Source organism: Lepus europaeus, chromosome 9 (assembly GCF_033115175.1).
Source record: "Lepus europaeus isolate LE1 chromosome 9, mLepTim1.pri, whole genome shotgun sequence".
Lineage (NCBI taxonomy): Eukaryota > Metazoa > Chordata > Mammalia > Lagomorpha > Leporidae > Lepus > Lepus europaeus.
Window position 1 is genome coordinate 69,461,630 of NC_084835.1, and position 26,717 is coordinate 69,488,346.

A 26,717-nucleotide genomic window follows, 5' to 3' on the forward strand; every position below is an offset into this window, starting at 1 on the left:
CTGCATGTCTGTAACTTTTTCAAATAAATAAATGAATCCTTAGGAAAAAAAATCATGTTGTATACTTACTATAATCAATTGTTTTTCATCAGCTTTCTCTGCTTCTTTTAGTTTCAAATCCTTTGGAATTGTTATCTCCAAATGCGAATTACACTTAGGCCAAAAATGATTGGGTGGTGTCTCCCTGGGGAAAAAAAAAAGTTACAGATTCATATTAGTTCAAATAACTGGAGGGAAAAACTAATTTATTTCCTATAGAACACTGACACATTTCAACTTCAAGGAGAAAAATAATAACCTTCTAAAAATTAAGAAGCATAGTAGGCATTTTAGCCCACCAGACTGCCTGAGTTCAATTCCCAGGTCCAGCTCCTGAGACCCACTTCCCACCAATGCAGACCCTGGAAAGCAGCCATGATAGCTCAACTGGATTCCTGCCACTCATGTGAGAAACCTGGCTTGCATTCCTGGCTCCTGGTTCCAGTACAGGCCTGGCTACTGATAGCCACTGTTGGGGAATGAACAAGCAAAGGGAATTGTCTATCTCTCAAGTAGATTTTTAAAACATTAAAAATAAAAGTATTTTGAATATCAAGGGGAACAATAACCAAGATATAAAATCAACCAAAATGTCCAACAATGGAGTAGAACAGAAAATCTGATAAATCTACACATTGGAATACTACTCAGTCATAAAATAAGAAATCATATCACGTGCAATATGGATGAGCCTGGAGGACATTATTTTAAATAAAATAAGTTAGGCACAGAAAGACAACACTGCATGATCTCATATGCTGAAGTTAAAAAAGTTGATCTCATAGAAATAGAGTAAAATAGCAGTTACCAGAAAAGGTAGGGAAGAGGAGGGATCATGGTAAATGGGCAAAAAGGTGCAGATAGGGGCCAGTATTGTGGTGTAGCAGGTTAAGCCACCGCCCGCAGTGCCAGCATCCCACATGGGTGCCAGTTCCAGTTCCAGCTGCTCCACTTCCAATCCAGCTCCCTGCAAATGCACCTGGGAAGGCCCTGGAGGACGGCCCAAGTACTTGAGCCCCTGCACCCATATGGGAGACCAGGAAGAAGCTCCTGGCTCCTAGCTTCAGCCTAGTCCAGTCCTGGCTGTTATGGCCATTTGGGGAGTGAACCAGCAAATAAAAAACCTGTCTCTCCTTCACTCCTTAACTCTACCTTTCAAATAAATAAAATAAATCTTTAACAAAAAAAAAAAAAAAAAGAAAAGAAAAAGAAAAAAATACAATGGTGCAGATGGAGAAGAGGAATAACCTGGAGTATTCTACAGAGCAATTGGGTAACTACAGGGGTACTTCAAAAAGTTCATGGTAAATGGAATTTTTGTGCAAAGTAATTTTAAATTCATTCATATGATTCACAACAACTATGCTTCAAAATAACTAATAGGGAGAATTCTGAATATTCCCAATATAAAGAAAGGTTAAATATTTAACATGGAGAATATGCCAATTATCTTGATTTGCTCATTATACATTATATATGTATGTTGAGAGATCACCAGAAATATGTAAAGCTATTATGTATCAATTAAAAATAACAAAAATCGAGGGGAAAACTACCAATTTTCAGTAAATAAAACCTGCATCATCTATTACAGTCTAAGTATATTCTATGTTCTATAGTGCTAGCCAGCAAAGTCATCCAGTATATTAGTTTGTTAGTAATTCAAAAGGCAAAAATAAGTGACAGTTACTGTATCCTGACATTAAAGAGAATTAAAAAATCATTATCTACTTGAAATAATACTCTTACATGTTAATAATACACAGTATTTACAGGAATGTGGGCAGAGGCATTCTCAAACACTTCTAGTGGGAGTACAAAAAGGAACAATCACTTTGGAGAGAAATGAAGCAATGCAGCCTATCTTAGCTATGAATCAATCCTAGAAATACAGTCACGGAAGTGGGCAAAGATATAAATGTTCACGGCAACATGGTTTTTGTGACAGACATAACTAGAAACAACCAAAATACCTATAAAATGGAGAATACAGCAAGAACAATCACAAAATGAAATTTAATGTAGAATTTAAAAGAACAAGGTAGGAAAGTACAAAAGATTCCTCTAGCACTTTAAATAAAAAACAAAAATTATTATTAAAGAGTATGTATAGGGCCGGTGCTGTGGCTCAATAGGCTAATCCTCCGCCTGCGGTGCCAGCACACGGGGTTCTAGTCCCTGTTAGGGAGCCGGATTCTGTCCTGGTTGCCCCTCTTCCAGTCCAGCTCTCTGCTATGGCCTGGGAGTGCAGTGGAGGATGGCCCAAGTCCTTGGGCCCTGCACCCACATGGGAGACCAGGAGAAGCACCTGGCTCTTGGCTTCAGATCGGCGCGGTGCACCGGCCGCAGCAGCCATTAGGGAAAAGGAAGACCTTTCTCTCTGTCTCTGTCTCTCTATCTTCTCTGCCCATCCCAAAAAAAAAAAAAAAAAAAAAAAAGGATCTATTTCTCTACCTCTCTTTAAAAAAAAAAAAAAAAGAGTATGTATAGGCATAGAAAAAAAAGTGTAATGAAAGACGAACAGGTGAGTAAACTGAGGATTACTAGCTTTCCCTTTTTAGGGAAAAATTCCCCAAACTCAAAACTCTTAAGTCTTTTAAAAAACTTTTTTTCTGGAGTTTCTTTCTTTTACATCCTCACACACTGGGTCTTTTGGTTAAGTCTTTTTTTTTTTTTTTTTTTTTTTTTTTTTTTTGACAGGCAGAGTAGATAGTGAGAGAGAGACAGAGAGAAAGGTCTTCCTTTTTGCCATTGGTTCACCCTCCAATGGCCGCAGCGGCCGGCGCATGTTGCTGATCCGAAGCCAAGAGCCAGGTACTTCTCCTGGTCTCCCATGGGGTGCAGGGCCCAAGGACTTGGGCCATCCTCCACTGCCTTCCCGGGCCATAGCAGAGAGCTGGCCTGGAAGAGGGGCAACCGGGATAGAATCTGGCGCCCCAACCGGGACTAGAACCCGGTGTGCCAGCGCCGCAAGGCGGAGGATTAGCCTGTTAAGCCACGGCGCCGGCCTAAACTAGTATCTTACCTGTTATCTTTGTTCTTAGGTGTTTGGTTATCGAGTATATTGTGCTGTTTGGGAGCTGAACCTGTAATTTAATCAAGAAGATGGGTTTCAATGTTAAGCTTTTGGACTAGCTCTATAGCTAATGGACAAAATCATTATACCAAAAGAAAAAATTCCAATGGATTAAATTCTTTAATAAAGACCATTTGATTGAACTAGAACCAGCACCCTAGAAATTATTCTTCAAAGAAGCAGAAAGGCCATCTCATACTTAGGTTATGGAGTTGCAAAAAGATCTCATGTTATAGTTAACAGTTTACTTCTAATTTCACCAACAATTATTAGCATTAACTAATGAAAACTGTTTCAATGCCTTCAAAATTATACAATATCTAAATGGAAATAAGTCAAACATTTCCTTGTTAAAAAAAAAATTACAATCTCAGGGCCAGCATTGTAGTCTAGTGGGTAAAGCTGCCACCTGAGACGCTGGCATCCCATATGGGTGCCGGTTCCAGTTCTTAGCTGCTCCACTTTCAATTCAGCTCTCTGCTAATGTGCCTGGGAAGCAGAGAAGGACAGCCCAAGTCCTTGGACCACTGCCACCCATGTGGGAGACCCAGAAGGAGCTCCTGCCTCCTGACTTCAGACTGGCCCACCTCTGGCCGTTTGGGCCATTTTGGCGAGTAAGCCTGCAGATGAAAGATCTCTCTTTCTCTCTTATCTTCCTCTCTTTCTCTGTGACTCTGCCTTTCAAATAAATAAATCCCCCCAAAAAATTCTGTTTCTGGGAATTTTAATCAGGTGCAATAATAAATCCATTCTTCAACTTCCCCTACTAATGAAAAAGTGGCAGATAATGGAAGCAATTATCTGCCTTCAGTATTTTGCTCCAAGTATAGCTTTCTTTAACACAGAGAAACATACAAACTAGAGATTTCTGTATCCTCTGGTGCTTCATCTGATATAGGTGACAAAGTTGTTGTTGTTGTTTAAATTTACTAATTTATTTGAAAGGCAGAGCTATGGAGAGACAGAGAGATCTTCAGTCTGCTGGTTGATTGCCAAATGGCCACAACAGCCTTAGCTGGGCTGGTCAGAAGACAGGAATCTCATCTGGGTCTCCCACATGGGCGCAGGGCCCAAGCACCTGGGCCGTCCTCTGCTGCTTTCCCAGGCGCATTAGCAGGGAGACGGATCAGAAGCAGAGTAGCCGGTCTCAAACCAGTGTCCCAATGGTACGCTGGCATCACAGGCAGAGGCTTAACCCACTATGCCACAACAGCACTGTTTTAAAGTTTTTGTAATGATGTAAGTGGACAATTAATTCAGAGATAGACTCTAAGATGAAAAAGTTGAGTAGTAAGAACCCAAAACAAACAGTAAAGTATTTGAGATAAGCTGCTACCACTACTAACTTAAGTAATTCATTAAGGAACACTTCTCCAGAAAGTAAGTCCCAAATAAAAGATGCAAAAAAAAAAGGAACTTCTGGTATTAAGTTCAAAGTATTTAAGTGGGCCAGCTTTGTAGCGTTTCGAGTAGAGCTGCCACCTGCACTGCCAGTATCCCATATGAATGTTGGTTCATGTCCCAGCTGCTCCACCTCCAAATCAGATCCCTGCTAATGGCCTGGGAAACCAGAGGAAGATGGCCGTGTTTGGGCCCCAGACACCCACATGAGATACGTGGAAAAGGCTCCTGGCTTGGGCCTGGGCCAGGCCCAGGGCTGGCCTTTGCAGCCATATGGGAAATGAACCAGTAGATGGAAAACCTATCTACCCCTCTCTCTTTGCAACTCTGACTCTCAAATAAATAATTTCTTTCTTTAAAAAAAAAAAAAAAAAGGTAGTACTTAGGTCTTCAAACAAACCAATCAACAGAAGCAGTTCTGAAGGAATGGGTGATAATCATGACAACCACAATCTGAAACCCATAGCAATGGTTAAGTATTGAACAGGTCTAACAGGTATATAATATAGCTTTCTGTAATGGTGACAAAAAAAACCCCAACACTGAAATTCAAATAATATTTTCAAAGCATTACCTGGAAATTTACTCTCTCCTGTATCAATTCTTGCTTGACTGAGCAGAGTTGAAACGGCAGTGGTATTTTCCACTAGATTGTTTTCCAATTTGGATTCCAAACATAAGCTGAAATTCTGAACACATATAATTCAATATTTATATATCAACCTTTGAATCTTATCCTTATACACTTTCATTAAATTTTGGCATACTAAAAAAAAATACTTTATATTTGGAGTAAGTCACTTTCAAAGCCTCTCCAACACCTTGTCATAAGCTGCCTCCTCAGCATCAACTTTCATTATTTCCCTTCACACTAAATTCAAAAACTTCCCTCACACTTCTCACAGATAAATTCCATAGCTGTCTGCCTCTACCTTTTCTCAGTTTTATCTACACAGGAGCAGGGAAACCTTTTAGTGCCAAGAGCTATTTGGATATTTGTAACATCATTCATAGATCATACAAAATTATCAACTTAAATATTAGCCTTTTACAGATTTACTAAATTTTGAGTCCCACCCACAGTTGCCTTGGCAAGGCCAAATCAAATGATTTCGTCAGTCCTATACAGCCAGCAGGCTGCATGTTCCCTACGCCTGGACTAGATTGTACTGTCCAATATAGCAATCACTACCACATCTGAACACTAAGCATATGAAATGTGCTCAGCATGATCTGAGGTGTGTAGTAAGCATAAATCACAAGCCAGAGTTTGAAAATTTAAACATACACACACAAAAAATGAGGTATGTTGAAATTAGTTATTTTGTGACAGATTAAATATATTAAACTTTGTTCATTTTTGCTTCATTAATATGGCTACCAGACAACTAAAAATTATATATGTAGCTCACATTGTAGCTTTTTAAAAAGTTATTTATTTATTTGAATGGCAGAGTTACAGAGAGGGAGGGAGAGACAGAGAGAGAGCTTCCATCCACTAGTTCACTCCACAGATGGCTTTAACAGCCAGGGCTGGGCCAGGTGAAAGCCAGGAGCCAGGAACTCTATCAGTGGCTCTCACTTGGGCCATTTTCTACTGCCTTCCTAGGCACATTAGCAGGAAGCTGGATCATAACTGGAGCAACCAGGACTTGAGCTAATGACCATACTGGATGCCAGTATTGCAGACAGTGGCTTATCTCATTACACCACAACACTGGCCCCATATTTTTACTGGTTGGTGCTGACCTAGAATATATTTCATCCCGTATAAATTAATTACACAAAAACAACAGTACTTCAAAAGTTCATGGAAAATGGAATCAAAATATAAGTTTTTATTGCACTAAAATTTGGACATTTTTGCATAATTTTTATATAATATAAATTTGCCATGAACTTTCTGAAGACCCTGCATATGCTTGGATTTTTAATTTTTTTAACTTACATAATTTATTTGAAAGGCAGACAAAGAGACAGCTCTTCCACCTGCTGGTTTTATTCCCCAAATGGTCACAACAGTCAATTCTGAGCCAGAATTCTGAGCCAAAGCCCGAAGCTAGGAATTCCATCTGGTCTCCCACATGGATGGCAGGCCCAATTACTTGGACCATCTTCTGATGCCTTCCCAGGCACATAGCAGGGGGCTGGATGGGAAGCAGAGCAGCTAGGGATTAAATTAGCACTCTGATATGGGGTGTCTGCATTTCAAATGGTTAATCACAGTGCCAGTCACAAAACAAAAATTTTTTAAAGGAGGAAATCATGTTTGGTAACCCTAACACTTTGCCTTGGACACAGGAGGAATGCAAATATGCACTGAATTGATCCCATCACAACCATATTTCCTAATCACTGTGACAGTGAGCACATTTTTAAAAAAGATTTTATTTGAAAGACAGAATTACAGAGAGAGGTAGAAACAGAGAGAGAGGTCTTCCATCCGATGGTTCACTCCCCAGATGGCCACAATGGCCGGAGCTGCACTGATCTGAAGCCAGGAACCAGGAGCTTCTTCCAGGTCTCCCATGTGGGTGCAGGGGCCCAAGGACTTGGGCCATCTTCTACTGCTATCCCAGGTCATAGCAGGGAGCTGGATTGGAACAGGAGCAGCCAGGACATGAACCAGCACCCATGTGGGATGCCGGCGCTTCAGACCAGGGCTTTAACCTGCTGCACCACAGCATCGGCCCCAGTGAATATTTTTGATACTAGTGAAAAAAAAACTGGCAAAAATAAAAAAGTTGTTTTAATAGAGAAAAACATAAATTTGTGATGTATTTTTGTACATCTATTAAGATACTTATGTATCAATAACTACCAAGTACACTGACTGCACAAAACTAAGTTGCAAAAAAAAACTTCAGTAGTAGGCTTTCTGGGGGCAGGTTGGACATGGCTTGGGATCCCAGCATCTCACATCAGAGTGCTTCAATTGAGTCTCAGCTAATCTACTTCCAATTCAGCTTCCCGCTAATGTGCATCCTGGGAACAGGAAATGACAAATGCTCAAGTACTTGAGTCCCTCACCCACATGGGAGTTCCAGGATCCTGGCTTCAGTGTGGTCCAACCCTGCCTGTTGTAGGCATTTGGGGAGTGAGCCAAATGGAAGATCTCTCTCTCTCTCTCTCTCTCTCTCCCAAATAAATAAACATTTTTAGACATCTTAAAAATGTTTAAAAATCTTAAAAATGTTAACATTAACATAAAAATTTTAAATACAAACAAAGCTAATTGCAAGTACCTCTTATGGAATAGACACAAATCCATGAAATCATAAACGTGGGTATAAGCATTTGATGCCACTTGGGACATCTTCACCCCAGAATCAGAGTGCCTGGGATGGAATCCCAGCTCCACTTCAGATTCCAGCTTCCTGCAAATGTACATTCTAGAAGGCAGTAGGTGATAGCTCAAGTAACTGGGTACCTGCCACCCACCTGGAAGGTCTGGACTGAAGTTTGGGCTCCTGGCTTTGGCCTTGCCTCCCCCTGACTATTTCAGGCATTTGGAAAGCAAACCAGTGAAATGAAAGGTCACTCTGTTTTTCTCTCTCTGACCTTCAAATAACGTACTTTTCTTATTTATTATTTAATATTTATTTTTATTCATATGAAAGCCAGAGTTAGAGAAAGAGGGAGGGAGAGACATAAAGATCTTCTGGGGGCAAGGACTGTAGCACAGCAGGTAAAGCTGTGGCGCAGCAGGTAAAGCCTCCACCTGCAGTGCCAGCATCCCATGTGGGTGCCGGTTCGAGTTCTGCTCGCTCCACTTCCAATCCAGCTCTCTGCTATGGGTTGGGAAAGCAGCAAAAGATGACCTAAGCGCTTGGGCCTCTGCACCCAAATGGGAGACCCAGAGCAGGCTCCTGGCTCCGGATTGGGGGGAGAGGGAGAGAGAAAGAGAGGGGAGGAGGAGAGAGAAAGATCTTCCATCTTTTGGTTAACTCCCCAAATGGCCACAGTAAGGGCAGAACCAGGGCTTAGCCAGGAGCCAGAAACTTCATCAGGGTCTCCCACGTGGGTGTGGGGCCTAAGGACTTGGACCACCTTCTGTTGCTTTTCCAGGTGTATTAGCAAGGAGCTGGATTGGAAATGGAACGGCCAGGACTCGAACTGGTGCCCATATGGGATGCTGGCATCACAAGTGGAGGTTTAACCTGTTATGCCACAATACTGGCTCCCAGTTTCTTAAAGAACCTGAAGTAATTCAACAAAATGTTAATTTTTGTTAAATCTAGCTACATAAGGTAATGTTAATCTCAGCTATATTCTCAATGTCTGAAATACTTAAGAAATCCAAAACATTAAAGCTTTAACACAGAAGTTAAGTTTCATCTGTTTCTTACAATATGCTCCAAAACAGAATGACTGGGGCCCAGTATTGTGGCATAGCAGGGAAAGCCACCACCTGTAACACCATCCCATACGGGTGCCAGTTCTTGTCCCAGCTGCCCTACTTCAGATCCAGCTCCCTGCGAATGGCCTGGGAAAGCAGCAGAAGATGGCCCAACTATTTGGGCCTCTGCCACTCAGATGGGAGACCCAGAAGAAGCTCCTGGCTTTGGCCTGGCCAAACTCTAGCTGTTGTGACCATCTGGAGCATGAACGAGTAGACGGAAGGTATCGAAGGTATCTCTCTCTTTTTCAAATAAATAAATCTTAAAAAAAAAAAAAAATAGGGACTATGTAAATCCAAAGTACTTTTCAATACAAGCAATGTTACATAAGGTGAAAATAATTGCTTTAAGTAAACATCTCTATTCTAGTACAGTTTTATCTAAAGAAATGATTAGATTTCTTAGCTTTCAATTTATTCTTCATAAACTGCCTTCTAAGTTCTGATAGGCATTTACAGAGCAAGGAGCTAAAAGATACACTGTCTAGCTATACCTGAAGACACAGTTCTGACTAGAAAACCACTTCATCTCTACAAAAAGTCACAACTTACTCTCATACTATTACTCACTATTTTAGTGTTTCTAATTATAACCTCTATTTGGTAATCTTTCTGAATAACCACCTTGTAATTGATGACTTCATTCCCATTCGTATAGAAAATAAAATCTAAGAGTACCACAATATTTTTTCACTTTAAGTTCACTATGATTTTCAGCCCAGAAGAATAGATACTGCTCTATTTTCATGGTTTCCGGCATATAACCCAGACTCCTAACTCACTCAAATTTGCTCCTAGACCAATGTCTCCAAAGAAAACTCAAAATCACTCTCAAAATTTAGGGTGACTTGAATTCTTTCTGTACTTATGACTTTTCTGTTCAAATAATTACCTAACATTTAGAGTACATTTTTGTAGAAAAGAATGCTGAACAGTTAATTAGAACACCTAGATTCTAAACTTACTCGCACCACCATAGGTGTGACCTAAATCATATTCTACTCTCAGTATTCTATTTAAAATTCAGTAATTAATATAAATTAATGAGTTTTAAAAATCTGTATTACAGAGCTGTGGGGTTCTACACATATAAAATTTCTTACTGGCTTTATATACTGGTGTTCTACATATAATTCACTTTAGAAAGAAAAAGGCTCAGGGCCAGCGCTGTGGGTTAACAGGCTAATACTCCGCCTCACGGCGCCGGCACACCAGGTTCTAGTCCCGGTTGGGGTGCCGGATTCTATCCCGGTTGCCCCTCTTTCAGGCCAGCTCTCTGCTATGGCCCAGGAAGGCAGTGGAGGATGGCCCAAGTCCTTGGGCCCTGCACCCGTATGGGAGACCAGGAGAAGCACCTGGCTCCTGGCTTCGGATCAGCGCGATGCGCCGGCCGCAGCGGCCATTGGAGGGTGAACCAACGGCAAAAAGGAAGACCTTTCTCTCTGTCTCTCTCTCACTATCCACTCTGCCTGTCAAAAAAAAAAAAAAAAAAAAAAGGAGGAAAGAAAAAAAAAGGCTCAGGCATTTTCATAAAATTTGAAACTATTTTCTCAGATATTCATAAGTTTCTTATAGATAACTTTCTGGTTATTAATTTATTTTGTCTAATGTAAAAATTCTTGGCCTCTACAATTGTATTCTGTGATTTAAGACCAAATTATTTATACCTCTCAGAAATTTTACCTGCCAAGTATCCAAAATGGCCATACAGGTCAAACCAAAAGGCATCCCTTTAAGGATATTTAACTTTGGGGCTGGCATTGTGGCACAGTGAGTTAAGCTGCAATGTCAACATCTCATATGAGCACCAGTTCAAGTACTGGCTGCTCCACTTTCCATCCAGTTCCTTGCTAATGCACCTGGGAAAGCAGGGAAGATGGCCCAAGAAGCTTGGAGCCCTGCCACCACCTAGGAGACCCAGCTGAGGCTCCTGGCTCCAGGCTGGCCCAGCAGGCCAATGTGGCCATTTGAAGAGTGAACCAGCAGATAGAAAATCTCTTTTTCCTCTAAGTATGTATTTCAAATAAATAAATCTTTTAAAGAATTTAACTTGAATATATTATCAAGTGGAGAAACAGTCACATATGAAATTAATTTACACATCTTGGTCAGAATGGGGCCCAAATTTAAGTTCTAGGCTTTGGCCACTAAGAAACATATTTTCTGTGGCTATCAGTAGAAAAAGGAAACACATCATTATGTTAAATTTAAAAGAGAAGCTGTAGTTCCAAGGCTTATCCTCTACATAAAATAAAAATGCAGGGTGAGCATCATGGCATAGCAGCTAAAATCACTGCTTGGGATGCCTAACTTCTACACTGGAATGCTGGTTCAAAGTTACAGCTACACTGCTTCCAATCCAACTTCCTGCTAGTGTGACTGGGAAAGCACCAAATGATGCTCCCTGCCACTGACATGGTAGTCTCAGATGGAGCTCTGGTTCCTGACTGACCTGCAAGTCCTGGCTGTTTCAGCCATCTGGGGAGTGAATCAGAGGATGGAAGATGCCTCTTGATCACTCCATCTCTTTCTCTCCCTCCCTCCATTCCCTCTTCCTCTCTTTCTTCTCTCCTCCTCCCCCACCACCAGGTCCCTCTCCCTGTTTCCACCACTTTGCCTTTCAAACAAATTTTAAAAAATTAATAAAAATGAAGGGTGAAAATGTGGAAACAATAAGTATCCATGTAAAGGTGAGCTGTCCAAAGGAATCACCCATCATTGCAAGACTGATTAATAAAACTTATAATTTAACAGGATATCTTAATTACTAACTCTTCAATCTTTCATTAATCCTTAAGCTAAAATGTTATAAACACTTTTTCTTATTAAAAATACTCAAGCACCTCTACTGTGCATAATGAAAACGGATTATTAAAAATCAGTAGCCTTTGTATACAGACAATGCCACAGCTGACAAAGAATTTCTAAGATCAATCCCATTCAAAATAGCTACAAAAAAAAAAAAAATCAAATACCTTGGAATAAATTTAATTAAGGATGTCAAAGATCTCTACAATTAGAATTACAAAACATTAAAGAAAGAAATAGAAGAAAACACACAAAAAAATGGAAAATCTTCCACGTTCATGGACTGGAAGAATCAATATCATCAAAATGTCCACATTTCTGAAAGCAATTTACAGATTCAATGCAATACCAATCAAAATACCAAAGACATCCTTCTCAGATACAGAAATAATGATGCTCAAATTTATATGGAAACACAAGAGATCCTGAATAGCTAAAGCAATCTTATACACCAAAAACAAAGCTAGAGGCATCACAATGCCAGATTTCAAGACTTACGACAGGGCAGTTATAATCAAAACAGCCTGGTACTGGCACAAAAACTGATGGTCAGATCAATGGAACAGAAATGCCAGAAATCAACCCACACATCTACAACCAACTTATCTTTGACAAAGGAGCTAAAACCAATCCCTGGAGCAAGGACAGTCTCTTCAACAATTGCTGCTGGAAAAACTGGATTTCCACATGCAGAAGCAAAAGGCAAGACTCCTATCTTGTACCTTACACAAAAATCCACTCAAAATGGATTAAAGACCTAAATCTATAACTCAATTCCATCAAATTATTAGAGAACACTGGGAAACCATGCAAGACACTGGCATAGGCAGAGTTCTTGGAAAAGACCCTAGAAGCACAGGCAATCAAAGCCAAAATTGACAAATGGGATTACATCAAATTCAGAAGCTTCAGCACTGCAAAAGAAACACTCAGCAAAGTAAAAAGGCAACCAACATAATGGGAGAAAGTATCTGCAAATTGGTACCTAATCCACTTCTGGTGGGAATGTAAAGTGGTGCAGCCACTGTGGAAGAGAGTGTGGAGATACCTCAGAAATCTTAATATAACCTACCATATGACCCAGCCATCCCACTCTTGGGAATGTACCCAAGGGAGATGAAATCAGCACATCAAAGAGCTATCTGTACCTCCATGTGTAATGTGACTCAACTCACGACAGCTAAGATACAGAATGCCAAATGCCCATCAACTGAAGACTGGATAAAGAAAGTATGGGATATGTACACCATGGACTACTATGCAGTGGAAAAAAACAAAAAACATGAAATCTTGTCATTTGCAATAAAATGGATGAAACCGGACATCATCATGCTTAGTGAAATAACTATTTTATTACTTATTTATGTTCTCCCTGATCTGTAATAACTAACAGAGCACCAAAAAGGTAATCTATACAAGTGAAGTTAACACTTCAAAATGCAATGACTTTGAACAGCCCTTGTTTCCACTGTTGAGGAACAGTTTTATTTTATTTTTTTTTCATACAGTTTGTGGAACTCTTTACTTACTCTAATCATACATGTATTAAGTTAACTGAAAATAGATCTTAGTAAAAAATAAGAATGGGAATAGGAGAGGGGAGGAGGAAGAGGAATGAAGTGTAGGTGGGAGAGAGGGTATGGTGGGAAGAATCACTATATTCCTAAAATTATATTTATAAAATATAGTTATATATTTAAAAAAAATAAGAAAAAAATGGATTACCTTATTTGGTGTGGGTTCAAAACAATGTTTCATCTGATTCTCCAATGGTGGGTCAGAAGATTTTATCTGATTATCCAAATGACAGTTTTTGGGAGCCCTTTTTACAGCCTTAATTTCAACTGTAATGTCATTTACTTTAACTTCTTCAGAATTAATTTCTTCCATTTTGTTTTGCTGGCCAGCTATATTTTTGTCATGTGTTTTTGTCCCTAAAAATGTACTGTGAGTCATTGAATGATGGATTTCTAAAGATGGTGGTGAAAAACTGGCTCGTAATAAGCCCAATTTAGGGGATACTTGAGTGTCTGACTTATTCTGCTGCACAGAGTTGAATTTTGAGAGTTTAATTTTAGTCCAGTTAGAGTTCTTCTTAGCTGAGCTACTCATTCCATTTAGTATACATTTCACAGGCTTTGTTTTTCTACTCGGAAAGAAACGACTACATGGCACATCCTGATTGGTTTCTTTCTGATGAAGTATTTGTCGTTCAACATTGGTCTCTTCCAATTTTATTTCTGTAGGCATCTCCTTTACATTTTCCATTTGTGAAGATTCTTTTTTTACCTCTACAGTATCTGACTCAATTTCTCCAGCAATTTCTTCACAAAGCTGGAGAATGCTACCTCGTTTGCTCTTTCCTGCTTGCTCCAATTCATTATCTATACTTTGTTCAGGCACTGATGGCTGTGGACTTTTTTGGGATTTTGCATTAGTATTCACTTGTGTATGAACTGACTTCATCTCATTCTTTTTAGAGATCTCTGAAGTAGCCACTTTTGATCTTTTTATCTCAGAAGAAGTTACAGGCACACATTTTGTTTCCTCATTTCTAGTCGTCTTCTGAAGACACTTTTCAGATCCTTGGATGCACTGAGAGCTACAAGTACAAGCGATCTGCTGCTCTACTCTGCGTTTTTTTCCTTTGGGGGAATTTATTACTTCATTAATCACTGAATTTCCATCCTCTTTAGAGTCAGACTTTCTTTCCAATACTTTTCTTTTCACATGTTTTTGACTTGTTTTGACTTTATTAGGTTTACTTTGAGTACTATTACAGTGCTCTTTTCTTGTTAGTAGCACACTCTGTTTAACAGCCTGAACTTGACCCTGAATTTCTCTACTGCGCAAAGACCTTGTTGAAACCTCTGATAACTGTTGTAGTCTTTGTGATCTCCTGTTAAGCTGTTCACTTGCTTTAGGGGTTTCACGCACTAATTTTCTCTGAGATAATTTACTCTTTTCAGAAGATTCTTGTTGTGAATGTCCCTTCACAGTCATCACATTTTTATTATTGGATTTGGTAGTTTTTATGTCATTGGATGCTGCTTTTGCTGATCTTGTACTCATGCGTGTTCCCAATTCAGGCTGATTTATTTTATTTTCACTGCAAGACTTAACCTGCGATTTTAAAGTTTCCTTCGAACCTGATTTTTTTGCTAGATCCTTTTGAGAATCTTGACTTACTATTCCCAAATTCTTATCTTCACTTTTTTTAATAACTTTAGAGGAACTTTCTTTTGATTTCTCCTGAATGGACATCTTCCTGAGTAATGTCTTCCTTTACTGAATAGTTTTTGAGAGGATCTTCGTGCTCAACAAGCTGGTATTGTTACTGAGGAACGGGTCTTAAAAAAATCAACTTTAACTGAAGCTGATACACATTTCAAGAAAAATACTACTCTGCTTCAAGTAAGGTTTCTGTCATTCCCAGAACATGAGAAAAGCTGGCATAAAAGCTGAAAAATATTTGCTTTAGACAATGCAATAGAAATTTAAGGAAAATTTAATTCTAATTTGATATTTTTAGAAGTTTTTAATGAAAAATTTAATTCATATGCATCCTGTTCTGTAATTTTTAAATGAATTTTGGTTTAGGCCTAGCCCTATTACTGGAGGAGATATTTATCACTGACCCGTTTTGATAAAATTTTTGAACACTTTTTTCTTCTGAAGTCTACAATTATTGGACTTCGGTTCACTTGAAACATGTCTTATGGCTAACACGTGTCTTTCCTTGTTTGTTGAGTCTATTGCTTCGCAGTTTTTATGTAACTTCCTTCGCTTAATAAAACAATCTATTAATACAGATTGTCTTTTGTGTTGCCATTTCTGAAAAATTAAAAAACAAAATTAAATCCTGTACAATTAATGAAAGATGGCAATGCTAGTACTTTATAGAACTCATTTGAATAAAATGTAACTTGTCCTTTTGAACTATTTATTCTGTAAACTTAAAACAGAAAAAGCATGCTAAGTACATTCCTAAAAATAACCAATAATTCATATTATACAAGGATAGAATAGGTGAAAATTAGTTTATTTCTTACTTACACTTCTTTTCCCACAAGATACAACTGATATTCCAGCCACCATAACTCATGAAAACTTGACAAAATCATTCCTTATAATCTGTTTTTAACACATTACACAGCACCTAAAAGAAAAAGTTTTTAAATGCTTAAAAGGACAAAGAAAGGATATAATCACATTATTCACTTCTCATCAAATACAACATGAATAAAATTATACCCCATCCTACCATTAGTCATTATTTCTTCAGAGCTCACATAGCATTTTAATATTTGTAACTTGAAGTAAACCATCATACATACACCAAATGAAATAGCAGGCATCCATCTTATGTTGTAGAAAAATTGTGAAAATACAAAACACCATTCATAACATGAGCATAAAATTCATTGAACAGCTAAAGTCCTATTTGGAGAAACAGTACACATATATACCTAAAAAAACCTGACAAACAGTAAAAGGTGACCAACTTAAACACCACATTTTTTTCTGCTCCTACCCAAACTGTCAAAAAAAAGAAAAAGTGGAGGCCGACACTGTGGCATAGAAGGTTAAGCCTCCATCTGCAGTGCCAGCATCCCATATGGTGCTGGTTTAAGTCCCAGCTCCTACACTTCTGATCCAGCTCCCTGATAATGTGCCTGGGAAAGCAGCAGAAAAACGGAAGTCCTTGAGCCCCTGCACCCCTGTGGCAAACCCAGAAGAAGCTCCTGGCTTCAGCCCGGCCCAGCTCCAGCCATTGCAGCCATTTGGGGAGTGAACCAGCAGATAGAAGATCTCTCTCTCTCTCTCTCTCTCTCCTTCTATGTATTTCTGCCTTTCAAATAAATAAATCTGGCCGGCGCCGTGGCTTAACAGGCTAATCCTCCGCCTTGTGGCGCTGGCACACCAGGTTCTAGTCCCGGTTGGGGCGCTGGATTCTATCCCGGTTGCCCCTCTTCCAGGCCAGCTCTCTGCTATGGCCCGGGAAGGCAGTGGAGGATGGCCCAAGTCCTTGGGCCCTGCACCCACATGGGAGACCAGGAAAAGCACCTGGCTCCTAGCTTCGGATCAGTGCGATGCGCTGGCCGCAGTGGCCATTGGAGGGTGAACCCACGGCAAAAAGGAAGACCTTTCTCTCTGTCTCTCTCTCTCACTATCCACTCTGCCTGTCAAAAAAAAAAAAAAAAAAATCCTTCAAATAAATAAATCGATCTTAAAAAAAGAAAGAGGGATTAAGACAAAACCCAAAACACAAGCAATAAGGAACGAGAACAGACAATAAAAAAGTTAAAGAAGGACCAATAACTGACCTAGCAGGACTCAAGAAAACCTAAACCCTAAATTAAAAATATAGAAAGCTGAGAAGTAGCTCTATTTACACCAGAACCCCCAAGACTTAGAAACTAGAAATACCAGACTCTATGGGAGAATGAGAATGAAAACGGGACTCAAAAAAATCAGAGAGATTGCCAAACTGCCACTCCAATTACTAGTCATCCTAGATGACTGAAGATATAAACCTCTATAAGGAATGAAACAAAAGATCTCCACTTTACCCATACCCACAGTTCTCTTTGACTACTCAAAAACTCATAGAAGTTAGCAGCCAAACCTATGCGTTCCACAAAAGAAACTGAAAGATCATTTTCTACTGAATTTGACAAGCCCTAGGGAAAAAAAAAAAATCTGTAAATACAGGTAAGGTCTATAGCAAGGAGGACACAAAAATACAGTCACATATACCCTACAGTCAGGAATCTACCACCCGACTCACACACAATTTCCAATCTTATTTTTTTTTTAAGATTTTTTTATTTGAAAGTTAAGGAGTGAGAGGGTAAAATAGCAATAAGTAGATAGACAGACAGACACACATCTTCCATCCACTGGTTCACTCCCCAAATGGCCACAGTGCCTGGGGCTGGACCAGATCAAAGCCAGGAGCTTCATCTGGGTCTCCCACATGGGTGCAAAGGTGTAAGTACTTGGTTCATCTTCTTCAGCGTTCCCAAGGACGTTAGCAGGGACCTGGATCATAAGTGAAGCAGGGGCCTGCACTGTGGCATAGCAGGTAAAGCCTCCATCTGCAGTGCCAGTATCCCATGGGCACTGGTTCAAGTCCTGGCTGCTCCACTTCTGATCCAGCTCAATGCTATGGCCTGGGAAGGCAGTGGAGGATGGCCCAAGTCTTTGGGCCCCTGCACCTGTGTGGGAGACCTGGAGGAAGCTTTTGGCTCTTAACTTCAGATTGGCCCAGCTCCAGCTGCTGCGGTCACAATCACCTGAGTCATTATGACTGATGTCATAAATAACAGCATCAATTGTTAAACCAACAACAGGAGTCACTGTGTACCTACTCCCCATGTAGGACCTCTGTCCTTAATGAGTTGTTCTATGAGAATTAACTGTAAAACTTGTTTTCAAACAGTACTTTATACTTCGTGTGGGAGGGTGCAAACTGTGGAAATCTTTACTTAGTATAGAGTTGGTCTTCTACATATAGTTAATTAAAAATGAATCTTAATGAAGAATGGATGGGAGAAAGAGTAAGAGGTGGAACGGAGTGCGGGTGGGAGGGTGGGTATGGGGGGGAAAACCGCTATATTCCTAAAGTGGTACCTATGAAATTTGTATTCATTAAATAAAAACTCTAATAAATAAATAAATAAAATTTATTCTGGGGCTGGCTGTTAAGGCTTAAGCCCCTGCCTGCAATGCCCACATCCCGTATGACCACTGATTCAAGTCCCAGATGCTCCACTTCCAATCCCGCTCCCTGTTAATTTTCCTGGGAAAGCAGCAAAAGATGGCCCAAGTGCTTGGGCCCCTGCCACCCATGTGGGAAGCCTGAATGAAGTTCCTCGCTTCAGTGTGGCCTACCCCTGGCCATTGTGGCCATTTGGGGAGTGAACTCATGATTGGAGGATCTGTCTGTCTTACGTTCTCTTTGTAACTCTTTCAAATAAATAAAATAATCTTTTAAAAAACTTTACTGTGATGCAGAAAAATTTCAAAATCCATGCACACATAGCTGTTCAAAACACTCAAGGAAAAGATGGATTATGAAAAACTATTCATGGATTACAAAATTTTCTACACCAAAATTAGCATCCTTTAATTCCATTTTCCATGAACTTTTTATTTTTTATTTTTTTGTCAGGCAGAGTTACACAGTGAGAGAGAGAGACAGAGAGAAAGGTCTTCCTTTTCCGTTGGTTCACCCCCCAATTGGCCACCACAGCCGGCGCAATGCACCGATCCTAAGCCAGGAGCCAGGGGCCTCCTCCTGGTCTCCCATGCAGGTGCAGGGCCTAAGGACCTGGGCCATCCTCCACTATACTCCTGGGCCACAGCAGAGAGCTGAACTGGAAAAGGAGCAACCGGGACAGAATCCGGCACCCCAACTGGGACTAGAACCTGGTGTGCAGGCGCTGCAGGCAGAGGATTAGCATAGTGAGCCGTGGCACCGGCCTTCCATGAACTTAAAAGGTCCTCTCGTAAACAAGAACATTCACGGCCCCCCATACCCCTCCAAAAAAACTCCTGAAAATTAAAAATATTAGGAGCAAAAAAAAAGTCAACAAAAGCATCAGAAGGTGAAGGTAAGACTGAAATGAGGGGCTGGAGCTGTGGCATAGTGGGTAAAACCACCACCTGCAGTGCCAGCATCCGATATGGGTGCCAGTTCCAGTCCCAGCTGCTCTATTTCTGATCTAGCTCTCTGCAATGGCCTGGGAAAGCAGTAGAAGACGGTCCAAATCTTTAGGCCCCAGCATCTGCATGGGAGAGCCAGAAGAAGCTCCTGGCTTCGGATTGGCCCAGCTCCGGCCATTGATGCCATTTGGGAAATGAACCAGCAGATGGAAGACCTCTGTCTCTCTCTGCCTCTGCATCTTGTAATTCTGCTTTTCAAATAAATAAATATTAAAAAAAGAAGACTGAAACGGCAGTATAATTTAGTTTCAACACAGCAACTGACAGAGACTCCATAGACACAGGATCCAAAATTAGACCCTTACATATGTGGGAATTTAGTACATATAAAGGTGGTATTAATTTCATTAATCTCAATTTAATGAAAATCACTCAACAATTGGGATTAGGACAACTGGATAACTATCTAGGTAACTGATCTTTGATTTACGAGTAAAACTGTGTCCATAAAAAATTTGACCATAAAAATTAAAAAAAAGGTTAAAGTATGGAAGAATTTTAGTATTTATTTTCAGAGTGGGAAAGGCCTTCCAAGGCGTGTCACAAAATACAGAAACACGAAAAACATAATTGGCCAGTGTGTTAACAGAATAACATAAGTTAGAACAAAAAAGTACCAATCAGACTGGCCACAGATTAACAAGTTTAACAGTAGTCTTGGCAAACTTTGTCAGGTACTCTCATATTATTGCAGGTGACGCAATGTCTATATAGAAAACACTGAATACCCCTAACAAACAACCAGGACTACAATACTGTCTAGAAAACTGAGGATACATTCAATCATACAACAGATGAGCATGCAATCACGTCAAAGCAGGATGAGATTTAATTCCAAGGAAAATTTCTCCAGGCTTTTTTTTTTTTTTTTTTTTTTTTGAAGATTTATTTACTTATTTATTTGAAAGGCAGAGATACAGAGCAAATGAGCAAGAGAGCAAGCAAGCACTATCTGCCTCTGGTATTTACTCCCCAAATGGCGGCAATGGCTGGAGCTGGTGATCTGAATCTAGGAACTACGAGACTCTTCGAGATCCATCTTGAGTCATCTTCCACTGCCTTCCCAAGGCACATGAGTAGGGAGCTGGCTTTCCCAGGCCATAGCAGAGAGCTGGATAGGAAGAGGAGCAGTTGCGACTAGAACCCACGCCCATAAAGGATGCCAGCACCACAGGTGGAGAATTAACCCACTGCTATACAACACTGGCCCCAATAGCCAAATATTTTTGCTAAAAAGGCAAAGTTGTAATACTGACACTATTTGAATCCAACATTTAGTATAAAACTACACCTACAATAACAGGACAAGTATCAGCCATTCCTTGGAGTCAAGAATGGAAGGGGAGGGGCCGGCATTGTGGCACAGCAAGTAAAGCTGCCCCCTGCAGGGCTGGCATCCCATATGAGCACCGGTTTGAGTCCTGGCTGCTCCATTTCCAATCTAGCTCTCTGCTATGGCCTGGGAAAACAGCAGAAGATGGCTCAAGTCCTTGGGTCCCTATCTATACCTGTGTGGGAGACCTGGAAGAAGCTCCTGGCTTCAGATCGGCACAGCTCCGGCCACTGTGGCCACCTGGAAAGTGAACCAGTAGATGAAGACCTCTCTCTCTCCCCACCTCTCTCCCCCTCTTTTCCCTTCTCTTCCCTTCTCCCCCCACCCCCCACCCCGCCTCTCCTTCTCTCTCTGTGTTAACTCTGACTTTCAAATAAAATAGTAACTCTATTTAAAAAAAGTTAAAAGAATGAAAGGGGAGATGAATTTTGGGCATGAACCTGGCGCCCCGACTGGGACTAGAACCCGGGGTGCTGGCGCCTCAGGCAGAGGATTAGCCTATTAAGCGGTGGCACTGGCCCAGCTGCTCCACTTCTGATCCAGTTCCCTGCTGACGAAAGCAGCAGAAGACAACCAAGTGGGAGATCCAGATGAAGCTCCTGGCATCTGGCTTCAATCTGGCCCAGTAATGGCCATTGCAACCATCTAGGAAGTGAACTAGTGGATGGAAGATCTTTCTCTTTCTCCCTCTAAATTGTTAAAATAAATAAATCTTTTGTTTGTTTGTTTTTAAAGGTTTATTTATTTATTTGAAAGTCACAGTTACAGGGCCTGCGGTGTGGCGCAGCGGGTTGATGCCCTGGCCTGAAGCACCGGCATCCCATGTGGGCACCAGTTCTAGTCCCGGCTGCTCCTCTTCCAATCCAGCTCTCTGCTATGGCCTGGGAAAGCAATGGAAGATGACCCAAGTCCTTGGGCTCCCGCTCCCGCATTGGTGACCCAGAAGAAGCTCCTGGCTTCAGATTGGCGTAGCTCTGGCCATTGCACCCAATTGGGGAGTGAACCAGCGGATGGAAGAGCTCTCTCTCTGCCTCTCCTCTCTCTGTGTAACTCTGACTTTCAAATAAATAAATAAATATTAAAAGAAAAAAAAAAGTCACAGTTACACAGAGAGATGAGGCAGAGAGAGAGAGAGGTCTTCCATCGGATGGTTCACTCCCCAATTGGCTGCAACGGCCAGAGCTGCGCCAATCTGAAGCCAGGAGCCAGGAGCTTCCTCTGGGTCTCCCATGTGGGTGCAGGGGGCCAAGGACTTGGGCCATCTTCCACTGCTTTCCCAGGCCAAAGCAGAGAGCTGGATCAGAAGAGGAGCACCCAGGACTAGAACCAGCACCCATATGGGATGCTAGCACCACAGGTAGAGGCTCAGCCTCCTACACCTCCTACCACTACTCCATTTCTGATCCAGCTCCCTGCCAATGTGCCTTGGAAGAAACAGATGATGGCTCAAGTGCTTGAATCCCTGCCTCCCATGTGGGAGACCTGGATGAAATTCCTGGCTCCTGGCTTCAGCATGGCCCAGTCATAACTGTTCTGGTCATTTAGGGGGTAAACCAGCAGATAGAAGTTATCTTTCTGTCTCTCCCTGTCAACTCTGCCTTTAAAATAAAAATGTTACATTTCCCTGAAAATATAAAATACATTTGATACACTGATTAAATCACCTTGGAAGACATTAAATTATAAAAGTATAAACCACTTACCTTAGTGACATGGAAATCACCTTTTTAAGTTGATGGATGACACTTCTAATGAATGAATGCTTCTTATTACTTCCTGTATGGGATTTAATAAAAAAAAAAAATCTATAGCTAAAGTAAAACAAGCTATTAAAAAATAAGCATACAAATATAGTGTTAATGTAGCAAGGTGTTTTGGCTCTGCTGGTGGTATGCCTGTAAATCCTACCCAAGTACCTATGCCTGGTTCAAGACTCAGAAATTCTGCACTTCTGATCCAGCTTCTTACTAATGTGTTTGGGGGGCAGCAGATGATGGCCCAAGTACTTGGGCCTCTGCCACGCCACATGGGAGACTGGATGGAGTTCCTGGCTCTTGCCTTCAACCTGGCCCAATCCCAGCTACTGTGATTATTTGAGAAGTGTACCATAAGATGGAAGATCTCTGTCATTCTGCCTTTAAAATGAACAATCTCTTTTTTTAAAAGTTCATGGAAAAGATAAAATTTTTTTACCAAAATAAATTTAAAATTCCTGCATACCTTCTCAATACTATGAATTTGTTAAACTTTTGAAGACCTCTCATATTATACAACTATCCACCTGTTTGCCCAAATCAAGAAAATAAAAAAAGTTCAAAATGACAGGAACAAGGACAAGAGCAACATTTATACTAGCAAAAACATCCAAAACAGCTCAAATGCCCCAAAAAGATATTTAAAAAGTGCCCAGAAATGTTGATAGGCATTAGAAATAACAGATGTGTAAACTGCATAAACATATATTATGTATTTAACATGTAGATGTATAAAACACACAAAGAACACTGAAAGAATGCATTATAAAACACTGGCAATAGTTACCTCTACAGCGGTAAAATATATAATTAAAAGGTATAAAGGAGTACCTTCATATTTTACTTTATTTCTGTATTGTTTGAAAGCTTTCACATCAAAAATGAATATACATAGTTATAAATTTAAAAGGAGATATATAAGGGGTCTTGAGAAAGTTTACAGAACATGTGTTTTATGAAAACTATGCAGGTAGGCATTTCAGCCTACCAGTTAAGCAACTGGTTGGGACATCCACACTACATCAGAGTGCCTGGAATCACATCTTGGCCCTTCTCCCAACACCAGCTTCCGGCTAATACACACCCTGGGAGCAGCAACTGATGGCTCTTTTGGGTTCCCGCCACTTAGGAGACTTAGATTCGGTTTCTGGCTTTTGGCATTAGCCTGGCCCACTCCCAGCCACTGAAGGCATTTGGAGAGTTAAACAGCAGATGGAAGCGGTCTCTCCCAAATAAAAAGACTTTTTTTTTTTTGAATTATGCATGAATTTAAAATTTTTTCTATCAAAATAAACTTTTAGGGCCGGCGCCGTGGCTTAACAGGCTAATCCTCCGCCTTGCGGTGCCGGCACACCAGGTTCTAGTCCCGGTTGGGGCGCCGGATTCTATCCCGGTTGCCCCTCTTCCAGGCCAGCTCTCTGCTATGGCCCGGGAAGGCAGTGGAGGATGGCCCAAGTGCTTGGGCCCTGCCACCCGTATGGGAGACCAGGAGAAGCACCTGGCTCCTGGCTTCGGATCAGCACAATGCGCCGGCCGCAGCGGCCATTGGAGGGTGAACCAACGGCAAAAAAGAAGACCTTTCTCTCTGTCTCTCTCACTATCCACTCTGCCTGTCAAAAAAATAAAAAATAAAAAATAAAAAAATAAACTTTTAGATTTCATTTTCTATGAATGTTTTATTTAATTATTTAAAAGGCAGAGTATCAGAGATGGCACTGTGGCACATCAGGTAAAAGCCACAGCCTTGGGCACCAGCATCCCATATGGACACTGGTTCAAGTCCCAGCTGCTCCACTTCTGATCCAGCTCCTTGCTAATGCACCTGGGAAAGCAGTGGAAGATGGTCCAAGTGCTTGGGCCACTGCACACACATGGGAGACCTGGAGGAGGCTTCTAGCTCCTTGTTTCAGCATGACCCAGCCCAGCTGTTGCGGCCAATTGGGGAGTGAACCAGCGGATGGAAGATCTCTATCTCTGTATCTAACTCTGCTCCTCCACTTCTCACTCCATACGCTTTTTTTTTCCTCTAAGATTTATTTATTTGAAAAAGTTACAGAGAGAGAGGAGAGACAGAGAGAGAGAGAGAGGGAGAGAGAGAGGTCTTCCATTCGCTGGTTCACTCCCAAATTGGCCACAACGGCCGGAGCTGCACCGATTTGAAGCCAGGAGTTTCTTCCGGGTCTCCCACATGGGTGCAAGGGCCCAAGGACTTGGGCCATCCTCCACTGCTTTCCCATGCCATAGCAGAGAGCTGGATGGGAAGGGAAGCAGCTGGGTCTCGAACTGGCAGTCATATGGGATGCTGGCACTGCCAGGCAGTGGCTTTACCTGCTACGCCACAGCGCCAGCCCTACCCCATAGGCTTTTTACAGGTGTGTATTATCAGGGAGCTGGATCAGAAGTGGAGCAGCTGGGACTTGAACCAGTGCCCATATGGAATATCAGTGCTGCAGGCCAGGGCTTTAACCTGATGTGCCACAACGCTGGCCCTCAAACAAATAAATCTTCAAAAAAAATTAAAAAGGTAGAATATCAGAAAAAGTCAGACATACATACACATACATACACACACACACACACAGAGTGCGTAGGAGAAAGATAAAAGGGAGAGAGAAAGAATGTTCCATCCACTAATTCACTCCCCCAAACAGCAGCAACAGCAAAGTCTGAGCCAGGATGAAGTCAGGAGCCAGAAACTCCATCTGGGTCTCCTAAAAAGGTGTCAGAGACTCAAACACTTGAACCATAATCTGCTGCCTTCCCAAGTACATTAGCAGAAAGCTGGATTAGAAGAGAACAGCTGGGATCCAAACTGGCACTCCAATATGGGATGCTGACATTACAGGCAGCAATCACCTGGTACACACAACACCAGTCTCTTCCATGAACGTGCTGAAGTATGTATGTGTATGTATGTGTATGTATGTGTGTATACACATGTAATTTTTTTTTTTTTTTAAGAAAGGCACAGATAGCTCTTCCGTCCACTGATTCACTCCCTAAATGCCCTCAACAGCCAGCACTGGACCAGCCAAAGCCAGAAGCAAGGAAGTCAATCAGGTCTCCTAGTTGAGTAGCAGGGACCAAGTATTTGAGCCATCACCTGCTATCTCTGAGGGTGCATTTCAAGAAACCGCAATCAGGAGCAGGGCTGGGACCTGAAGTCTGGGCACTTCAATATAGAATGTGGTACCCCAAACATGTCTTAACTGCCACACCACCAACCCCTATATTTACACAAGCATTTAATACAGGGCAACTCAAAACTGAACCTAGATATGTCTACACAGTAACTCATACACAAATGCTCATATGTTTTATTGGTAACAACCAAAAAATGGACAAACACAAATGGGGATCAACTGATGAACAGATAAAATGCAGAATATTCATGTGATGAATGAACTATTGTTATCTACCCATAAAAAGGAATGATGTAACTGACACATGCTATAGTATGGATGAACCTTAAAGCTGCTGCCTGTGACCTCGGCATCCCATATGGGTGCTGGTTCGAGATCCAGCTGCTCCACTTCCAATCTAGTTCCCTGATAATGAATCTGGGAAAACAGTGGAATATGGCCCAAGTGCTTGGGACCCTGCACACACGAGAAACCCAGAAGTTCCTGGCTTTGGTTTGGCCCAGCTCAGCCATGAAGGTTGCAGCCATCTGGGGAGTAAACTAGAGGATGGAGGATCTCTTTCTCTCTGGTCTGTTCTCTGTGTAACTCTAACATTCAAATAAATAAAATAAATCTTAAAAAAAGAATCATTATGCTGGGTTAGGTGTCTGACGCAGAGGTGAAGCCACTGTTAGGGACACCTACATTCCCTTTCAGAGTTCCTAGGTTCAAGTTCTGGCTCTGCTTCAAATTCCAACTTCCTGCTAATTTGCACTCTCAGAGGCAGCAGGTGATGATTCACATATTTGGGTTCCTGTTACCCACACAGGAGGTATGGATTGAGTTCTAGGCTTCCAACTTCAGCCTGGCTCAACCCTGGATACTAAGTGCATCTGGCAGGTAACCAGCAAATTTAAGATTTTTTTCTCTCTCCTCTACCTTTCAAATAAAACCGTCAAAAAATTTTTTAACCTCTAAAACAAAATCTTTACACCAAATGAAAGTAGTCACAGGAGGCTGGCATTGTGGTACGGCAGCAGGTTGAGCTGCCACC

General features: G+C 41.2%; 1 protein-coding gene across 5 annotated transcripts in view; it reads right to left on the bottom strand.

The window, feature by feature from the left end:
• ESCO1 (establishment of sister chromatid cohesion N-acetyltransferase 1) overlaps nt 1-26,717 on the bottom strand; it is a 96,671-nt gene that overhangs the window by 63,745 nt on the left and 6,209 nt on the right. For all 5 annotated transcript variants that reach the window (XR_009866820.1, XR_009866819.1, XM_062201445.1 and 2 more), the window contains exons 2-7: nt 22,491-22,563; nt 15,780-15,882; nt 13,449-15,557; nt 5,091-5,205; nt 3,065-3,125; nt 70-184 (exon numbers count right to left, since the gene is read on the bottom strand). Coding sequence is in view for 3 of the 5 variants with exons in the window: in XM_062201445.1 (XP_062057429.1) it covers nt 70-184; nt 3,065-3,125; nt 5,091-5,205; nt 13,449-14,987 (1,830 nt within the window). In the remaining 2 variants the exon portion in view is untranslated. The remainder of the gene's footprint in view (nt 1-69; nt 185-3,064; nt 3,126-5,090; nt 5,206-13,448; nt 15,558-15,779; nt 15,883-22,490; nt 22,564-26,717) is intronic.